General features: G+C 41.9%; 8 protein-coding genes across 8 annotated transcripts; 3 read left to right on the forward strand and 5 right to left on the reverse strand.

Moving 5' to 3' along the window:
- Positions 1–514: 514 nt before the first annotated feature.
- EAF01_006191 (uncharacterized protein) lies at positions 515–1395 on the reverse strand (the record flags this gene model as incomplete). Its single annotated transcript, XM_038914445.1, has 2 exons — positions 515–1109; positions 1286–1395. The coding sequence occupies 2 exons, from the start codon at positions 1393–1395 to the stop codon at positions 515–517; spliced, it is 705 nt and encodes a 234-aa protein (XP_038769400.1).
- A 518-nt stretch (positions 1396–1913) lies between these two features.
- EAF01_006192 (uncharacterized protein) lies at positions 1914–2612 on the reverse strand (the record flags this gene model as incomplete). Its single annotated transcript, XM_038914446.1, has 1 exon — positions 1914–2612. The coding sequence occupies one exon, from the start codon at positions 2610–2612 to the stop codon at positions 1914–1916; it is 699 nt and encodes a 232-aa protein (XP_038769401.1).
- A 1928-nt stretch (positions 2613–4540) lies between these two features.
- On the reverse strand, positions 4541–5448 carry EAF01_006193 (uncharacterized protein; the record flags this gene model as incomplete). The annotated part of the gene is made up of 3 exons (XM_038914447.1): positions 4541–4732; positions 4783–4976; positions 5031–5448. 3 exons carry the CDS (start codon positions 5446–5448, stop codon positions 4541–4543), a joined length of 804 nt encoding a protein of 267 aa, XP_038769402.1.
- Positions 5449–6276: 828 nt separating this feature from the next.
- EAF01_006194 (uncharacterized protein) lies at positions 6277–7021 on the forward strand (the record flags this gene model as incomplete). Its single annotated transcript, XM_038914448.1, has 2 exons — positions 6277–6705; positions 6755–7021. The coding sequence occupies 2 exons, from the start codon at positions 6277–6279 to the stop codon at positions 7019–7021; spliced, it is 696 nt and encodes a 231-aa protein (XP_038769403.1).
- EAF01_006195 (uncharacterized protein) lies at positions 6891–8312 on the reverse strand. Its single transcript, XM_038914449.1, has 2 exons — positions 7459–8312; positions 6891–7346 (listed from the first exon to the last, which is right to left on the reverse strand). Exons 1-2 carry the CDS (start codon positions 7921–7923, stop codon positions 7296–7298), a joined length of 516 nt encoding a protein of 171 aa, XP_038769404.1. The 5' UTR covers positions 7924–8312; the 3' UTR covers positions 6891–7295.
- Positions 8313–9817: 1505 nt separating this feature from the next.
- Positions 9818–12094, forward strand: EAF01_006196 (uncharacterized protein). The gene is made up of 4 exons (XM_038914450.1): positions 9818–10057; positions 10158–10607; positions 10669–11592; positions 11658–12094. Exons 2-4 carry the CDS (start codon positions 10200–10202, stop codon positions 11766–11768), a joined length of 1443 nt encoding a protein of 480 aa, XP_038769405.1. The 5' UTR covers positions 9818–10057; positions 10158–10199; the 3' UTR covers positions 11769–12094.
- Positions 12095–12207: 113 nt separating this feature from the next.
- Positions 12208–13206, reverse strand: EAF01_006197 (uncharacterized protein; the record flags this gene model as incomplete). Its single annotated transcript, XM_038914451.1, has 1 exon — positions 12208–13206. One exon carries the CDS (start codon positions 13204–13206, stop codon positions 12208–12210), a length of 999 nt encoding a protein of 332 aa, XP_038769406.1.
- Positions 13207–13597: 391 nt separating this feature from the next.
- EAF01_006198 (uncharacterized protein) lies at positions 13598–15311 on the forward strand (the record flags this gene model as incomplete). Its single annotated transcript, XM_038914452.1, has 3 exons — positions 13598–13683; positions 13742–13769; positions 13911–15311. The coding sequence occupies 3 exons, from the start codon at positions 13598–13600 to the stop codon at positions 15309–15311; spliced, it is 1515 nt and encodes a 504-aa protein (XP_038769407.1).
- Positions 15312–16349: the final 1038 nt, after the last annotated feature.

Here is a 16349-nt window from a genome sequence, read left to right on the forward strand (position 1 = left end):
GAACTAAAGGGTTTAGTTCGAATTGCGGTCTAAGCAAACCATCGGATACTAATACTCATATAGTTCCTCTCAGCCAAACCATCTTAGTGTTCCCAATGGTCCCGACTACAGTCTAATTCAAATTTCTACCTTTGAGATTCCGACAACACGATTCTTAATCTCGTAAATCATTCCAATGCTTAATGAATTCGGGGATCCTGAGGGTTTCAAATGGTGAACTGTAATCTGAATTATTAGATACCTTGGGTTATCTTGCTATGAGATTTCTGATGATACTTTTATAATCATCCACACCTTTGGTAAGCCCATCAGCAGTTATACATTCATGATCCGAATGTGCCGAAATTACAGATCCGGGCCCGATTAAATAACACTTATGACTTCCTTTGAGATTTGGAACATCAGTCCCTCCTCGCTTACATCCGTCTCGAAACCTGAAATTGAGTATCTTATTACCGCCCACGTCTTAGGAAGTTTTTGCAATAATACATACCATCTATATCAACGTCACAGTTCACAGGACCGAAATGACGACCACATTCCACTTCCACACTTCCCTCATCACTGCCAATCTTGTCAAGACGGAAGCTGATGCTGCTGCCGGAATGACGTTCAATGCCACACCGCCTTGTATCATCCCAATGCTTGTGGTCGTTTCACCCAACTTACCACTTCCAGGTAGTCTTATTCCATCAATCTCCGCTAGTGACTTTATCAGAATACTAATTGCGTTTATTCCCAATTCTGGACAGGAGCTATGGGCGTCCTTCCCATGAGCAATTATCTCAAACGCTAGCGCAACCTTGTATCCAAGGACCAATTTGTGTTCCGATGGTTCCCCGAAAATGACACTCTCCCATGTAATGCCATCTTGCTGGAATACTTCACTGGCTCTTTTCATACCAGCACCGTCTGTTTCCTCTCCGACTACAAAGAGTAATCCGATATCACCCTCATGAATTGAATACTCAGCTATCAATTCTTCAACAGCCAAAATTTGAGAAGTCATACATCCTTTGGCGTCGGTACTTCCTCGACCACAAATCATATTCTCTTCTCCATCTGATGAACGTGAATGTGGAATATATGGTCCAACTGTATCCATAAGACTTGTGATTGAAGTCTAGTATTTCGTGTGGTCCCTTTATATGCGAAGATATTGAGTCGTGGTTTGTCATATTTGTTCTGGACATTGGATGCTGACTGAATGGGAGAGACGTGTCGTGTTTCAACCGTAAAATTGCGGGATGAAAGATGAGTATATAAATATTGACCAATATCATACTCATTGCCAGTAATGGATTCGATGGAAATGAGATCTTTGTGAAGCCTGATGAGGTTTGATTCAGCGTCGGTGAGTCGGGAATGTTCCTCTGCGTTTGGATTCATGGGCATTTGGGAAGAACTAGATGAAGAGCTCTTCACAAATGAAATGGGATGTAAACTTCTCATAAGGAAAGGAATTCAAGAACTAATCATCATGACTATTGATTTGTTGATGGTACAATACTTCTCTAAGTTCTAATTTAAGAACGTTATCGTCAAATTCCTTTTCATGTTACCGCAATTATTCAACAATTAACCTATCAACCAACAGCTTTGGATTGAAAGTTAAGATTCTCGATGCTCTAACAACTCTCTCGTCACGTTACTGCCTCGATAACAACTATGGCGGCATCTTCATTTTCTACGGTCATACAACTTGCTCTAAGTCAACAAGATGTGTGGTTATGCTTCAAACTTCGACTTCATTTCTAGGAGTTCATGAGGACTTCCATAGCTTTTGCAGAAGCCCTTTCCCAGCTATAGTAATCACGCGTCTCTCACACCAAATATATCTCCCCATCGACAAACCCATTTCCATCATGGCAGATCACGGTTAATACCAATCCCCGAAAATTTCTTTTCTGCGCTCAGAATTCTTCCGGAGAGATTCCCATCTTCCTCTCCATGTTGTTGAAAACTTGCTTTGCAGCTCTTAAAGTTGAAATATTTGCTCGGTATCGGTAGGCAGAGATAACCTCATCGCTCAATCCATAAGGGTTGTTCTTTCGCAAATAATCGTCAAACGTCTGTACTGTATTTCTAACAATAAGGTGTCGTCGTTCCTGGGTGCTTTGGCCTCGCAAAAGATTTTTGCCGATAGCGATCGTCATAGCATGTCCAACATTTTCTGCTGCTTGGGACACACCCTCGAAGCAGCTTTCGACTTGCTTCGCGGTTTGCATCTCCTCCATAGTTGGCTTGTTGAGAACCTCAGATCCACTTTCGTTGGCCATAACCCAAGGAGCATATTTCAAAGTCTCACCATATAGGCTGAGGACCTTGTTGTTTTTACAAGCATTACACATACATGTAAATCCATATTTAGATGATAAGATCTTTCGGCGAGCGAGGGTAGTGCCAAAAGCTTCCTGGTAGAATGTAGTCAATTCCTCACCTCGCTTGATGTGCCGTACAGCACTAAAGACCAAATCTCCATTCTTGGTATTTCCTCGAGCCATGTTAGGGAGACACTCGTGATTAATGCGTGATGCAAAGTGGTAAATGTAATTTGTGCGTTCCGGTTTGTCGCCGACAATATCGAAGCTATTGGTATCGTAAATCTTCATGAGTGTTGTTTCTCGGCATGGGTTCTCGTTGCAGCTACAATGACTATGAAGAGACCTAAAAACATTCTTCTTCTCCTCATTGAGTGACATAAAAAAGGCCTCTTTCAGGAGCCAGTTCAAACCACATTTCATCAAAGGCGCTACCCTCAAAACCTCTGTTTCTGTTTTGATATCTTATGCGGCGAAAACTCCAAGACCTTTTTTCCGGGGCTTGCCTTGATTTCGAACATGGCGTTTGAAAAGTACACCGAATTAATGTCAGAATTTACTGTGTGAGTAGAAAAACAATTGTCATTTATTACCTTCGGTCTTCTCTTGTGCCAAAGCGGAGCTTCTAACAACACAATTAATGCTACTGTTGCCGTCCAAGCAATCACTTGCAAGAGAGTTCGAGGTCTTTCCACTTTCAACTGATAATGGAATTCTAGTATCTTGACTCGCACTTCCTAACCTTTTTCGTTCATCGAATTATCGTCGGGCTTTCTCTGCCTTGTTCTTCCTAGCATTCAATTTCTTTCGTCGATTGCGTTCAGCTTTACGCTTCTCAATAGATTGATCCGCTGCATCATTGAGTTCCAAAGTTTCTATTTCAGGCAGCTAGAAGTATACCACGATCAATTAATGTTTGCATACGCAAGAAGTAGGAATATTCTTACCATAACACTTTGATCAATCTGGACTTGGGGATCATCCACCCCACCCGGTTTACACCGTCTAATTTGCCTGAAGTCATGATTTCTTGTTGATCTACCATTGAAAGAAGAGACTGTTTGAGTTTATTGTTTAAGATGATGTTGAAGTGTTTAGGTCAATCTTAAAAGAGAATGGATTGTAAAAGAATTGGAAGAGCTTGAGGATCTCGGTTGTACCTCAAGATTAAGATCATGATCAATAGGAGCGGGTCTCATTGGTTATTTTCACTACAGGTTATTTGTAAAGATGAAGTCAAATTCATAGTCGTCACTTTTGATGATCGGAGGCAACACCCATTCTTACACCTTTTGCCATCTCTCAAAGCCATTCAACTATCGGTCGTAGGTCTAGATGCTGTGGAAGAATCCCAGAAGCCTGATCCACACGCGCTTCAATATTGTCCCATGTTTATGAAAGCACGAAGAACAATTACTCTAACCGCTTAGAGAGGCCCATATCACGAGTGATCTGATACGGACTACTACAAGACACCAGATCTAGCAGCCGAATTTGGCTCAGGGTTTGATGCATGTGATCAAGCGAATTGATGTTCGACCGTCAAGCATATCAAACTTGCTCCACATCCAGCACTCTTCACCTCGATAAAATTTCTGAAATCAAGGCTGAGATGGGAGCCTGGGAGTAGCTAAAGCTGAGTTTGTGTAGGAATTCGAACTAAACAGGTGCAAAGGGACGTCCCCTAGTTTTGAGCTTTTGAGACACAAGCTAAATGTATTATATTATAAGAGGTACTAGTGGTATATCGTTAAGTAGGGGAATCAAAGCTTCTGAAGCTTATCGAAAAAAAATTGAGTGTAAGAAAAGCCAATGTGTCACTGAAGAGAACATTTCTCCAAGTCTTATTTACAAACTGAATGTCTAAACTTCTGATGAATCTAATTATTTTCAGACCTGCAAATGAGAATATGTGAATACTTAACTGAAGCTTCTACCGTTTCATTCTTTCTAAATCCCCATGTGGTAACCGGCTCCGCAAGCAGCCGACTAGGATATAATTGGGGATAAGAAATGCCGAAGGATGATGTTCGAACGCTTTCGATGCATGATAACACAGCGGTTCAGGTGTATCTGAGTTTCAAAATAGGAGCGTTATTATATAACGTATCATTTGAATAATGAAACACTTTCTTTTGTCAACCAGACAATGAGAGATCGGCCTACATCAAAAGATTCTTATTTTCCTCCGCAAACTCATCAAAGGTTTTAGGTTTGTGTCATCTAATCTTCTCTACCACATCATTTCGTCTCACTTCCCCGCCATTCGCAGTCATAACTTCCAACGAAGTCAAATAACACGCAAGATTTTCAGGCAACCCCATACTAACATGCATCTGTATTCTTTCCTCGCCTGTTACTTTTACGTGGGCAATTGGTCGTCCGAGAACTTTGCTTAACTTTGCAGCAATCTACAATGGATAAGCCAACGTATTATTAGGCTGAAGAATAGCATAGATACCTCATCATAACTGAGCAGTTCAGGACCAAGAACTCTGTAGTCGTGATCTGGAGGGTTCTTGCTGGTAAGTGCAATCATTGCTACCTTGGCAATATCACTCGCTGATACAAATGGAGCTTGGCCGTCGCTCATTGCGGAAACGAATTTATTCTCTTCTCTGATGCTCTGAACATATGGCCAGATGATGAAATTGTCTTTAAGATTGATTAACAACACTAGATGATAAATCTACGCGATGGATCACGTACCCATGAACCAACTTGCCTTCAAAACCGAGTATTCCACGCCAATATCATCCAAGTGTTGCCAAACACCTCCAGTATCATCTCCACCCTTCTCTGTATCACTACCACTTAATAGGACGAATCGATTAACGCCGTGTTTAACTGCGACGTCAATAAAGGCATTCATGACAGGCACTGGGTCTGGAACTTCCGGAGCAACTAGATACACGGCTTTGATGACTTCATCGTGTGGAAAGGAGTGAGAAAAGATAGCCTGATAAGTTGATGGATCTGTGTAATCAAAGTTGATAGCTTGCATTCCACCAGGAGCATTTAATTTGGCTTTTCGAGAAGCGAGAAGAAAAGGAATGGAGGCGGATTGAAGACAGTGGGCCAATTGAAGAGATGTTTTGCCTGTACCACCGGTGACGAGAATTGCCATGATGAAGATAAGAAGGATTCGCTGTAACTATAACAAGATGGATGTGAGACAAAACGAGTAGGGGAAGTACGACAAAAGATTTTCAACAGAGAAAGGTAGATTAATTTCTAGAAATGGATGTGGTTAACTTGTGACAGTGATACTTCCATCACCTTACATCATCTGAGGGTGACAACTATGGACCATGACGTGTAGAAGTGCTGGTTCTTCCCAAAATGATAAAGATGATTCCGGATTGAGAGGGAGACATATCCTTTGAATCTATTAGTCCGAGACTTTTGAAGATTTTATACTTCAAAGAAGCATCGCTAAAAATTAAGAGTAGTGCGGGGAAATGCGAGGAAATACAAATACATGAACTACCTACTAGGTACAGCTTGGCCTTACAAATAAGGCGACTGTCATGTCATAATGCTGTATGGAAACAAAGCAGTCGCGTCCTCAAATTCTCTACTGATCAATATGAGATAAAACTGCCCAGAATCCAACAGTCCTCAAGTAGTGAACGCTATGCATAGATTGTTGGGTCAGTCACCTGCTCACAGTTTAACTTCAATAGTATGAAGCGGACTTAGACTGACAATACGTCATACCTAGTAGGTAGGTAGTTAGACTTCATTGTCCCCTCTTTCCACGGGCAATGTTGTATTACAATCATGTACTCCGCCTCCAGACTATCTTCAATATCTCAATCCACTGGAACCTCCAAGATATGATACTTAATCTATTTACTAGACGCAACATACCACCCAGGAAAAAATTAAACATGCACAGGGTATTGCACAGTTCACAGGCACAATTTTCAGCATCCGACACAGTAACCTAACAATGCCACCACGTTCCTCCAAATCTACCGATGATGTCCTACCTTCTCCCGGCCAATTTACCCGTCCTCCACCATCTCAATATTACACCTATCGCATTCAACGAGGAGAACAGGGAGTTCTGACGTATGAGCCTTACAAATCCTATCTCCTACCCCTTTGGCGATTCCGGACTGCCTCGATTGCAGAAAAGTCCTCGAATGCATTATACGGAGAATTTCTACAGTTTTATAGGGAAAATGATTTTGTGGGTATGGATATGAGTAGAAAGTTTATACAGATGGGTATGACGCGATCGAAACGTTATGCGAACCATAAAGGGGGACGAAAATACGATATTGGAAAGGATGGGGAGAAAGTGGAAATAGAAAAGAGTCAAGGGCATGAAGGACAGGAAGATAAACTAATTGCTAGTGGCATATTTAAAAAAAATGTGGGAGAGGTGCCGCGGGCACGAAGGATACAAAGCTTTAAAGGAACAGTTTCAAAAGGAGTTGAAGAACTGGATAAGCGTTCATGGAGAGGAAACACGAAATGATGGAGAGGGGTTGGAAGTTAAAGAGCGGGAACAAAGCGAAGAAGCCAAATATATAAAACAAGAGGGCGAAGAGGTAGAGGACCTGAAGGAGTGTAGACAACGAAAGAGGCCATGGAATGAAATAAAAAAGGAGCAAAGGATTAAGAAGGAGGATAGTGTAGAGGAAACGTCGAACAAACCAAGAATGAAGCGGAAACGAATTGATCTTTGATCTGGCGCTACATGTATACCCTTCGGTTTGATTGTGACTCTCATATCATATTGTCATTCGACCTTTGAAGTGTCGAGTAGCATTTCAGTCCTTTCCATTGTACTCTGGCAATGAAAATCCAAACGACTTGATGTTCTGTTTTGCGATCCTCATTTAATAAAAATGTATATGCCTAGCGTGATTGGATCCAACAGAGAGTAACAATCGATGCATCCCTTGCCAACGCCATAGAACTCCCCTGTATCCTATTCACCAAAATATAGAGATTCATTTCTTAAGTCGACTTTTGCTCCTCCTTGCTAATCTCGTCCTCGCAGCCGTGGATCTATGGGCAAGATAAATTAGCATAATCGATTCGATTTATCTCCCAGCCCAATACTATCATTCCTCTCATTGTGCCATTCCACTACCAAGACAGTCGAAAGGGAAATACATACCGCACTCGACCATGCCATCCACTCTTCCATTCCTCTAACAACCATATCACCACTTGCGTCAACCAAACACTCATGCCCCCATACCGTCAAGTCATCAAAAGTGCCTTCTTCATCCGCTATCTTCGTTTCGATCTCCTTTTCAGCCGCTTCATTCTCATCTTCCTCGTCTTCTCTTCTCTCATCCTCCGCAGTAGATTCTCGTGGCATGATTTCTTCGCCCACTCTCAAAACAACTCCCCTCCATCCTTCCGGAACCTTGACCTTCCTACCAATCAATCTCCTACCTCTGAAATATGACACCAATTCTTCTTTTCCCCTTTGATTCTTTGTAATTTTTGGATCCCAATATCTTTTTTCGATCTTAATTGGGGCCGTGTGATTTATGCGACATGGGATGAGATTAGGTGTGTATTTTTTCGAGGATTTTGAGGAAGGTTGATTAGATGGTGGACGAATCGCGAGCATGATGTTTAAGTCCGTTTATCTTTTGCGGTGTATATGCGAGGATAGTCTCTTGCAATTGAAGTGCGCGAAGTCGGTTTGTATGAATTGAATTGGATGTATATTTGCAATGGAGAATTAAAGTTTTTGGTAATGTGTACGAGTATGAACCGTGAGAGACGCGACTTTTGACGCGATTGCGATAACCTTTAAAGTACTTGCGCTTGGATCTTAGACTGCCTCACCTTATTTCAGCTAACATCCTATTACAGACAGTGCGGGTATTCGTCCAAATTGCATCCGGATTCGATTTGTACTGAACGACGCTGGACTTTGTATATGGTATTTGTAAGTCTGTAATACTTCTAAGTATATAAACAAATATATAGGTAGGTACAACGCAAGCATCCTTTCATTCCCTCTCCCTACTAAATTCCATTCATCTCTATGGTTTAAATCATGGTTTAAATCATCCTCTAATAACGAGGCAGGTACATGGGGACAAAGTCCATGTTACGCTCCATCCTTTTTCACATGCAGGATGATGCTCCCATTACAAACCCTCTACACCCTCTACACCTTCTACACCTTCTACACCTTCTACTAAATTGTTCAAGGTATATCCTCCGTACAGCAATCGCAAACCTTATGTCTTCTTCCCTACCAGACGACAAAGACTTTCCTTCTCTGGCCAAGTGTAGATAGTCCGATCCGTAAAGAGTGGCTCGGGACATTGTCAATCGGAATTGACCCCTGTCATATTATATAATCACCCACATTTTCTCTCAAATGCCATGGTTCCATTTCCCATGCTTCACACAGTCACACGCAGTCACACAGTCACACTCTTCCACTCTTCTACTCTCTGACACACGATTCGGACTTTCATTTGCAAGAGTGGAACAGATGTATTCCCATCGTTCACGCCGGGAATGTGCGGACTCCGAAGGTACCGTTCGATAAGTTTCATTGGGAGATATCCCTTGATAATAGAGAACAATCGATATGAGATACGGGCAAAGGATCAATTGATGATGTCACGACTTTGATAGCACAATCAGATGGGTAGTAACGATGTAGATACACCACTCACATCAATTTACTACCGGTACCTCTCTTTTCTTTTCACACTAGCCACCTTTCGCTTTGTCTCCCTGAGCTGAGAGCTGAGCCTTATACGAACACGTCATGTCTTACACGAAGGATACAAGTTCATAGCTTAGGGTTCATACATACTTAGGGTTAGCTACTTCCCAGGTAGGTACTATGGTACTTGGAATTACCAATGAGTATAGTATGTGCAAAGACAAAGGAAAAGGTCTAAACTCCTACTTGGATACCAACCTCGGCAGAACTATCTATCGATCACTTGGAAATCGTTATATGTACCCAGTATCTACCCAAGTGACTACCTAGATCGTGTATATAAGGGTATATACATACTAAGCATATACATCCTGTATGCTTTAAGAAGGGAAGTATTTAGTATCTCAAATATATGCGAGCCCGACGCGGTATTTATATTTACATTTTGACTAATCAACCGGTTGTCATTCCAACTTTCCTGTAGAGGTTGGTTTTTTTTTTCTAAAAAAGCTTGATCAATTGATGTCTGTGTTCCAGGTCCAAGCACATCCTAATATCGATACATTCCACACAGATCGCCCGACAAGATACACTAATAGCGGGGCTCCCCATCTGCATGAACTATTTTCACCCCTCCCTAAACCATATTCTTACTAGCCCTGGTTTCCTTCCCATGTACTCAAGCATTGAATGTTTGGCCGTCTTCGGGAAACATCGTCATCCGGGTCTTTCCTGCTTCGCTCTCTCTCTCTCTCTCTCTCTCTCTCTCTATATCTCTTTTTTTTGTTTGGATCTAGATTCATAATGTGAGTATCGCCTCTTTCTCGATACCTCTCCCCTCAGCTTTGCATTGTGTTGTCTTATGCTGATACTCTAACAGTGACAGAGATATATACCAATTCCTCTGTTTCCTTTTCATTCCTTTTTCAGAGTAATCCCAATCAAACCAGTGGCTGTGCACAGCTCAAGCTCAAGCTCACGCTCAAGCTCAACATCTGGCGTGGTGATACCTCAGTCTCCACAGCAGAAAAGGTTCCCACCCATGACACTACTCATCTAGTACCTCGACCGAGTAAACAATTTTCTCTCCCTTCCCCTTCCTGTCATTTCAATTGATATCTTCATACCCTCCCCTCTACACGCGCAGGTCGTTGATACAATAATCTCCGAAGGTTTTCATTTGAACGTTCCCAAACAAGCTTCCTGACACCATAATGGCTTCCTACCTCCCCGACGCTGTCACGGCGCCCATAACGAAGGGTGCCGATTATCTCAAGAGTACAATCGGTGGTTTGACTTGGGGCCCAGCTCTTTCTGTCTCAAAAGCTGCTGTCACTTCATTGTTTGGACGAATTGAGCGTGGTACACTGCTCGTCACCGATGCCGAAACTGGAAAAACAACATGTTATGGGGCGAAGATTGCAAAGGAATACAAGGCCAATGGAGTGAATGGCGTGAATGGACATCATAACTCGCGCAAAGCTGGTGCAGCAAGAAAGATAGAATTGAGAGTTGTCAATCAAGCATTTTGGGTGCGCCTATTTCTGTTTGCCGATATGGGGTTCGCGGAGGCGTATATGCTGGGAGAAGTAGAATGTGATGACCTGACTGGATTCTTCGAGGTATTTTAAGCTTCCCCCATTCCACGCGATTTCACAATTTCTTACTAAAAGCCATTTCTAGCTTTTCATCCAAAATCGCAACCAACTGGCCAATGCCACAACTCTAACCTCCTCTATCGCCGCCACTATCACAGGACTCGCCCGGAGTACCAACACTTTGTCAAATTCTCTTCTCAACGTCTCCGCGCATTACGATATCTCTAATGAAATGTTCGCTGCATTCCTTTCCGAAGATATGACATACTCATGCCCGATATGGAAATCCATTTCCAGTGCTTCATCCGAATTTGAAGAGGAAACACTTGAAGAAGCACAGAGAACAAAACTCGATCGATTCATAGACGGGGCAAAAATCAAACCCTCGGATCACGTATTAGAGATTGGTACTGGATGGGGTTCATTTGCCATCCAAGCCGTTAAACGAACAGGATGTCGTGTAACAAGTTTGACTTTATCCGTTGAACAAAAAGCCTTGGCCGAAAAGCGCATTTTTGCAGCCGGCTTTGCAGATAGAATCGAAGTGAAACTCATGGATTATCGAGCATTGCCTGTCCCGAAACAACCTTACGATAAGATAATTTCCATTGAGATGCTTGAAGCTGTTGGGGCAGAATACCTGGAAACGTATTTCTCCTGCATCCATCGATTCTTGAAACCAGATGGAATTGCCGTGTTCCAATGCATTACCATGCCGGAGGGTCGATATGAGGCATATGCAAAGGGTGAGGATTTTATTCGAAAATATATTTTCCCGGGGGGCCATCTTCCTTCCATTACACAATTAATTGATAACATCACCAAAGGTTCAGAAGGAACTTTGGTTGTTGAGAAGGTGGAGAATATCGGAGGTCATTATGCGAAGACATTGCGATTGTGGAAGGAAAAGTTCTTGGCAAATTTCGAGTCGAGGATTAGACCTGCCTTGATGGCGGAGCACAAGGAGATGGGTGAGAGAGAGGTAGAAGTATTCAGAAAGAAGTGGGAGGTACGTACTTCCACATCCACCAAACAAACAATTCTAACATCGCATGCGCTAACATGCTCCCGCAGTACTACTTCACATATTGCGAAGCAGGTTTTGCAACAAAGACCCTTGGAGATGCAATAATCACAGTGGGTAGAGAAGGAGCATTGGAATTGATGGATGGCATTCCCCTATAATTTCGAGATCTGGCTTTCTATTGAGGTAATTTTCTTGGAGCGCATGGAGTCGGTGGATGGGAGGGTCATGAATTTCTCTTCTCTCTAATTTCCAAAAGTCAGAATTGGCACTGCGTTAGAGTGGTGGTGCGTTAGACCATATAGACTTGACCTTTTTGTCATGGATAACCCATAGTATATTTTATTAGTGCTGGCTTTTTTTATGCTTGCTAATAAAATAGTGCCTAGCTGGAATGTGATTGCCTTATCGATGCTCGTAAAAGTGTCTTTGGATCTTGAAACCACCGCTCGAGTTGATGCGTCTCTTTCTTAACGCCAGCCAAGCTCCCAACTCCATTGAATGCCAATATATACTTGAACAATATTCCTGTCAACTTCTTTACAATAAAGTAGAGTCCCTGCTCTATCACCTACCAAATCGTGGTGGCCCTGAAAATCTTCAACGCTTCCCTTTCTTCTTCTTCTTACTAGGCTTGGACTTCGAGGACACTCCGGAGTGCGGAGAATGATGCTTCGCGTGTTCAATATCAAAAGCCGATTTGTGCTTCCTAAACAAAAGGATGGTTGCCCTTGCATCCTCAATACTAGAATGTTCACCACCTTGTATGTCCACGCCCAGTATCTCCTTTGCCAACTTCTTCAGACTCGGTGTTCTCCCATTACTATATTTTCTGAAGCCCGAAAATTTCGACGTATCACGTATGTCTTTCTTTGGGTGGCTCAGTATCATAGCTTCCAAATCATTCTTTATCGCATGTCCCACCAATATCCTTCCCTTTAATATCTCGGCCACAGCTCTCTGCACCTCCTCGAATTCCCTCGCCGTCGCCATGTTTTTCGTCGAAACGCCAGAAACATGAGTTCTCCAATCCGTAACAAACTCTTTGGGTCGCACAAAAGAATCGTATATCTGCGTGCCATGGAAATTGACAATACTAACTCGAGCCAGTACCGATCTATCTTCGGAACCCCCCACACCTACCATTTCACAATCAATCCCAATGTATTTCCCTATATCGACATCTTCTGAAAGCCCGCCATTGATTTTGTCGGCTCGAGCACCCTGAATGGTAGTGTCTTTTAAACCCCCTCCATAAGCTTCCGCAAGATCTTTCGCCGATATATCATTGTCTTCCGCCCAGAGTGCTAAAGAAGCAGACGGTGCATTCTTTGGAAGTGGTGTATCATCTTCTGTTGAATCTAAAGCTGGTGAACTTCCCATTGCTCCCATCTTTCCTTTCCTCGAAGTTCCCTTTGCGTCTGCAATTGGTCGAGATTTTCCTGCGAGGCCTTCTAATCTTCTACGCTTTGCGATACTATCTTTCGTTCTTTCCGAAGGTTCTGCAGCTTTTCGTTTCTTCGCATCTAATTTTAATTTGGGGGCTTTCTTTAATGCTGCTTGAAGATTCTTCCAATTACTTGATAAAACGGGTGCCATGACTTTTGCTTTGCATATTCCGTTGTTGATGTTGTCAATGTGGTTGCCAAAGAAATAAAAATTGAGGGTTGGGTTTTCACAAAGTAAATAAAATGAAAATAAAATAAATGCACGACGATTAATAATTATTTCGATAAGGCAAGGCTCTGGCTGATTACCCTGATAAAACTACCTACTAGGCTAGGTACCTAGTAAGGTTATCGAAGGCTAAAGAAAATACAAGAACATTATTTTTACAGCCTTGTTCTATCAATTTTGCCCCTCCAAGAAGAAGAACTAATAAACATCTCCATAGTGATAAATCAATCAAAATCGATCAAAATCAATCAAAATCAATCAATATCAATCAAAAATCTATTCACAACCATCAAAATAATTATTGAATTCCATCATGACAGGTCCGTCGCAAGATAAAGATGGTTCTGTAGGAACTCCAGTACCTAAGCAGAAGAGTAAGGCGACAATTGATACTTTGGGGTAAGTTCCAATACAATTTCACGGTCGCAAGATTAATGGTGCCAACTAATGCCTGTAGGGTAGGATGTATAGCAATGGTACAGAAGGTTAGTAACCACATGTATTTGCTTCACCACTTGAACATCAATCACCCTTTTTTTGCCTTTACTTATATTTCTCCATGTTCTTGGAGGCGAAGAACTTATCTATTTGCTCTACCCTAAATCATTATACTAATTCCACATCAGGATGGTGCGCTTAGAAGAGCAGAAATTCTAAGTATAAAAGAGACGAAAAGTGGTCGTCAATTTTATTGTAATTTTGATAATTTCAACAAACGTCTAGATGAATGGGTGCCAGCCATAAGGATAGATTTCACTCAAGATGTTGAATGGCCAGCTCCAGAGAAACCAAAGGAAAAGTCGAAAGCTCCTCCAGCTGGGAAAAAGACAATCGTTGCCAATAAGAAGAATCAAAAACGACCGGCTCAAGCAAGCAAGAGAGAGGATTCTGTAGTCTCAGAATCAGGTTCAAATGCTCCTCCGTGGTCTGAATTTGCGGAGTCTCAAAGACAGACTCCAGATGCTGATGGAGATGCAAAACTTACCATGGCATTAGATCTTGATGCTACGCCTGAAGCTAACGATCCCATGGATGTCGATGAAGCTGCAACCGAAGCAGCAAATGCAAAGAATGAACCTGCTCAACATTTCAGTCCGAAAGAAGAAATCGAAAAATTACGAACCAGTGGCTCAATGACTCAAAACCAAGCCGAAATATCACGCATTCGAAATATTTCTAAAGTGCAATTCGGTAAATTCGAACTTTACCCCTGGTATTTCTCTCCTTACCCGGAAGCATTCACTCAAGAGGATCTGATGTACATTTGTGAATTTTGTTTATCTTATTACGGAGATCTCAAAGCCTTCACCCGTCATCGAGGCAAGTGTACATTACAGCATCCTCCTGGAAATGAAATTTATCGGGATGACTACGTCTCTTTCTTCGAAATCGATGGTCGACGTCAACGAACTTGGTGTCGAAACTTATGTCTCATATCCAAGATGTTTCTGGATCACAAGACTCTTTACTACGATGTGGACCCTTTCTTGTTTTATGTCATGTGTTCACGAGACGAGAAGGGCTTCCATTTAGTGGGATATTTCTCAAAAGAAAAGGAAAGTGCGGATGGTTATAACGTAGCTTGTATTCTAACACTTCCGCAATATCAACGTAAAGGTTATGGTCGACTCCTAATCAATTTCTCCTATGAGCTCTCGAAAATCGAAGGAAAGCTCGGCTCGCCTGAAAAACCCCTATCTGATCTTGGCCTTCTCTCATATCGACAATATTGGACCGAGCGAATTGTTGAAGAGCTTTTGATTCACAATGAAAAAGACGAGAGGATTAGCATAGAAGGTTTATCGCAAAAGCTCAATATGACGAGTGCTGATGTAGAACATACGTTACAGGCGCTGAAAATGCAGGTTTATCATAAGGGAGAACACAAGATGGTTTTGCCGACGGCATTGATTAAGAGACATGAGACGATGAGAGAAAAGCAGAAGCTAAAGCCGAAACGGGTGATTGATCCTTCAAGGATTGTTTGGAAACCGTTCAAGTTGGTGGACAGAACGTGGGGTTGGTAGAATGGGTTAAAGGGGCTGATGGAGATGAAAATTAACGTTAAAAATTTGTGAAGTATAGTTTTTAGTATAAGGTTACTGGAGAATTAATACAAGGGCGTGTTTTTGATAAATGCCGGACTGAAACTTAAGCGAATTTCCTTATCAAAACCATACTTTATTCTATCTTTTAATAAGTATATAATAATTCAAATGTTATTTAACAAGTTGTAAAAATCAATTAATATATAGAGATTTAAATCAAGAATTATTGTAATATAAAAAAGGCTGTATTTTAAATTATAATTATCTATTAACGTAGTTTATTAGTGCGTACATCATATCAATATGTATACCATTTCAAAATACATCAAAATTAGTGTTACGGGAGCTGCCTCTAGGGTCACGTGGAAGTGTCTAGAGATCTCTCGAGGTGGTTTAGACTAGACTTCAAGTAGGAATTCAATAAGGTTGTAACTGGTTGCAATTCTCGTAACTATAGTAATGAAACTAATGATTGTTCTTGAGCACGAAGCTCTACACTGTAATGAAACCCATTCCTTTATATAGACCTTCGTTCTCTGTGCTCAGTCGGATCACAAATGATCCCTCTGATCCGATCAACTGGATCACTAATGATCCCTCTGATCCGGTTACCTAAGCGTCGGGGTCACGTGACGTCTATTGTGGCAGACCATCGTAACACTATCCCCTTCCTAGCTTAGCGCTTGTCCCCAAGCGTTACTTATAGTGTTTACCCCACTTCTTGTAATAATGTAATGACTGATTTCTTTCTTTCATAATGCCTGTTGTTAGGACTCCCAAATCAACTGAAAATCGTGCTTGCTTGTATACCAAATTCAAAGAAAGAGGTTTTATTATGGATGATCCTTGTGCTCGTTGTTCTTCCCGCAAACTTGAATGTCGTGTTTTGTCAGAGTCTCGTCGTTGTGGTGAGTGTGTTAAAGCTGGTCTGAAGTGTGACCTTCTTCCTCCCACTGTCTCGGATTGGGATGCTTTGGAGCGCGAGGAACAACGTCTGGAAACGGAGCGCCGTGCTAC

This window comes from Botrytis porri (genome assembly GCF_014898465.1).
Source record: "Botrytis porri strain MUCL 3234 chromosome Unknown BPOR_008, whole genome shotgun sequence".
NCBI classification, from domain to species: Eukaryota; Fungi; Ascomycota; class Leotiomycetes; order Helotiales; family Sclerotiniaceae; genus Botrytis; species Botrytis porri.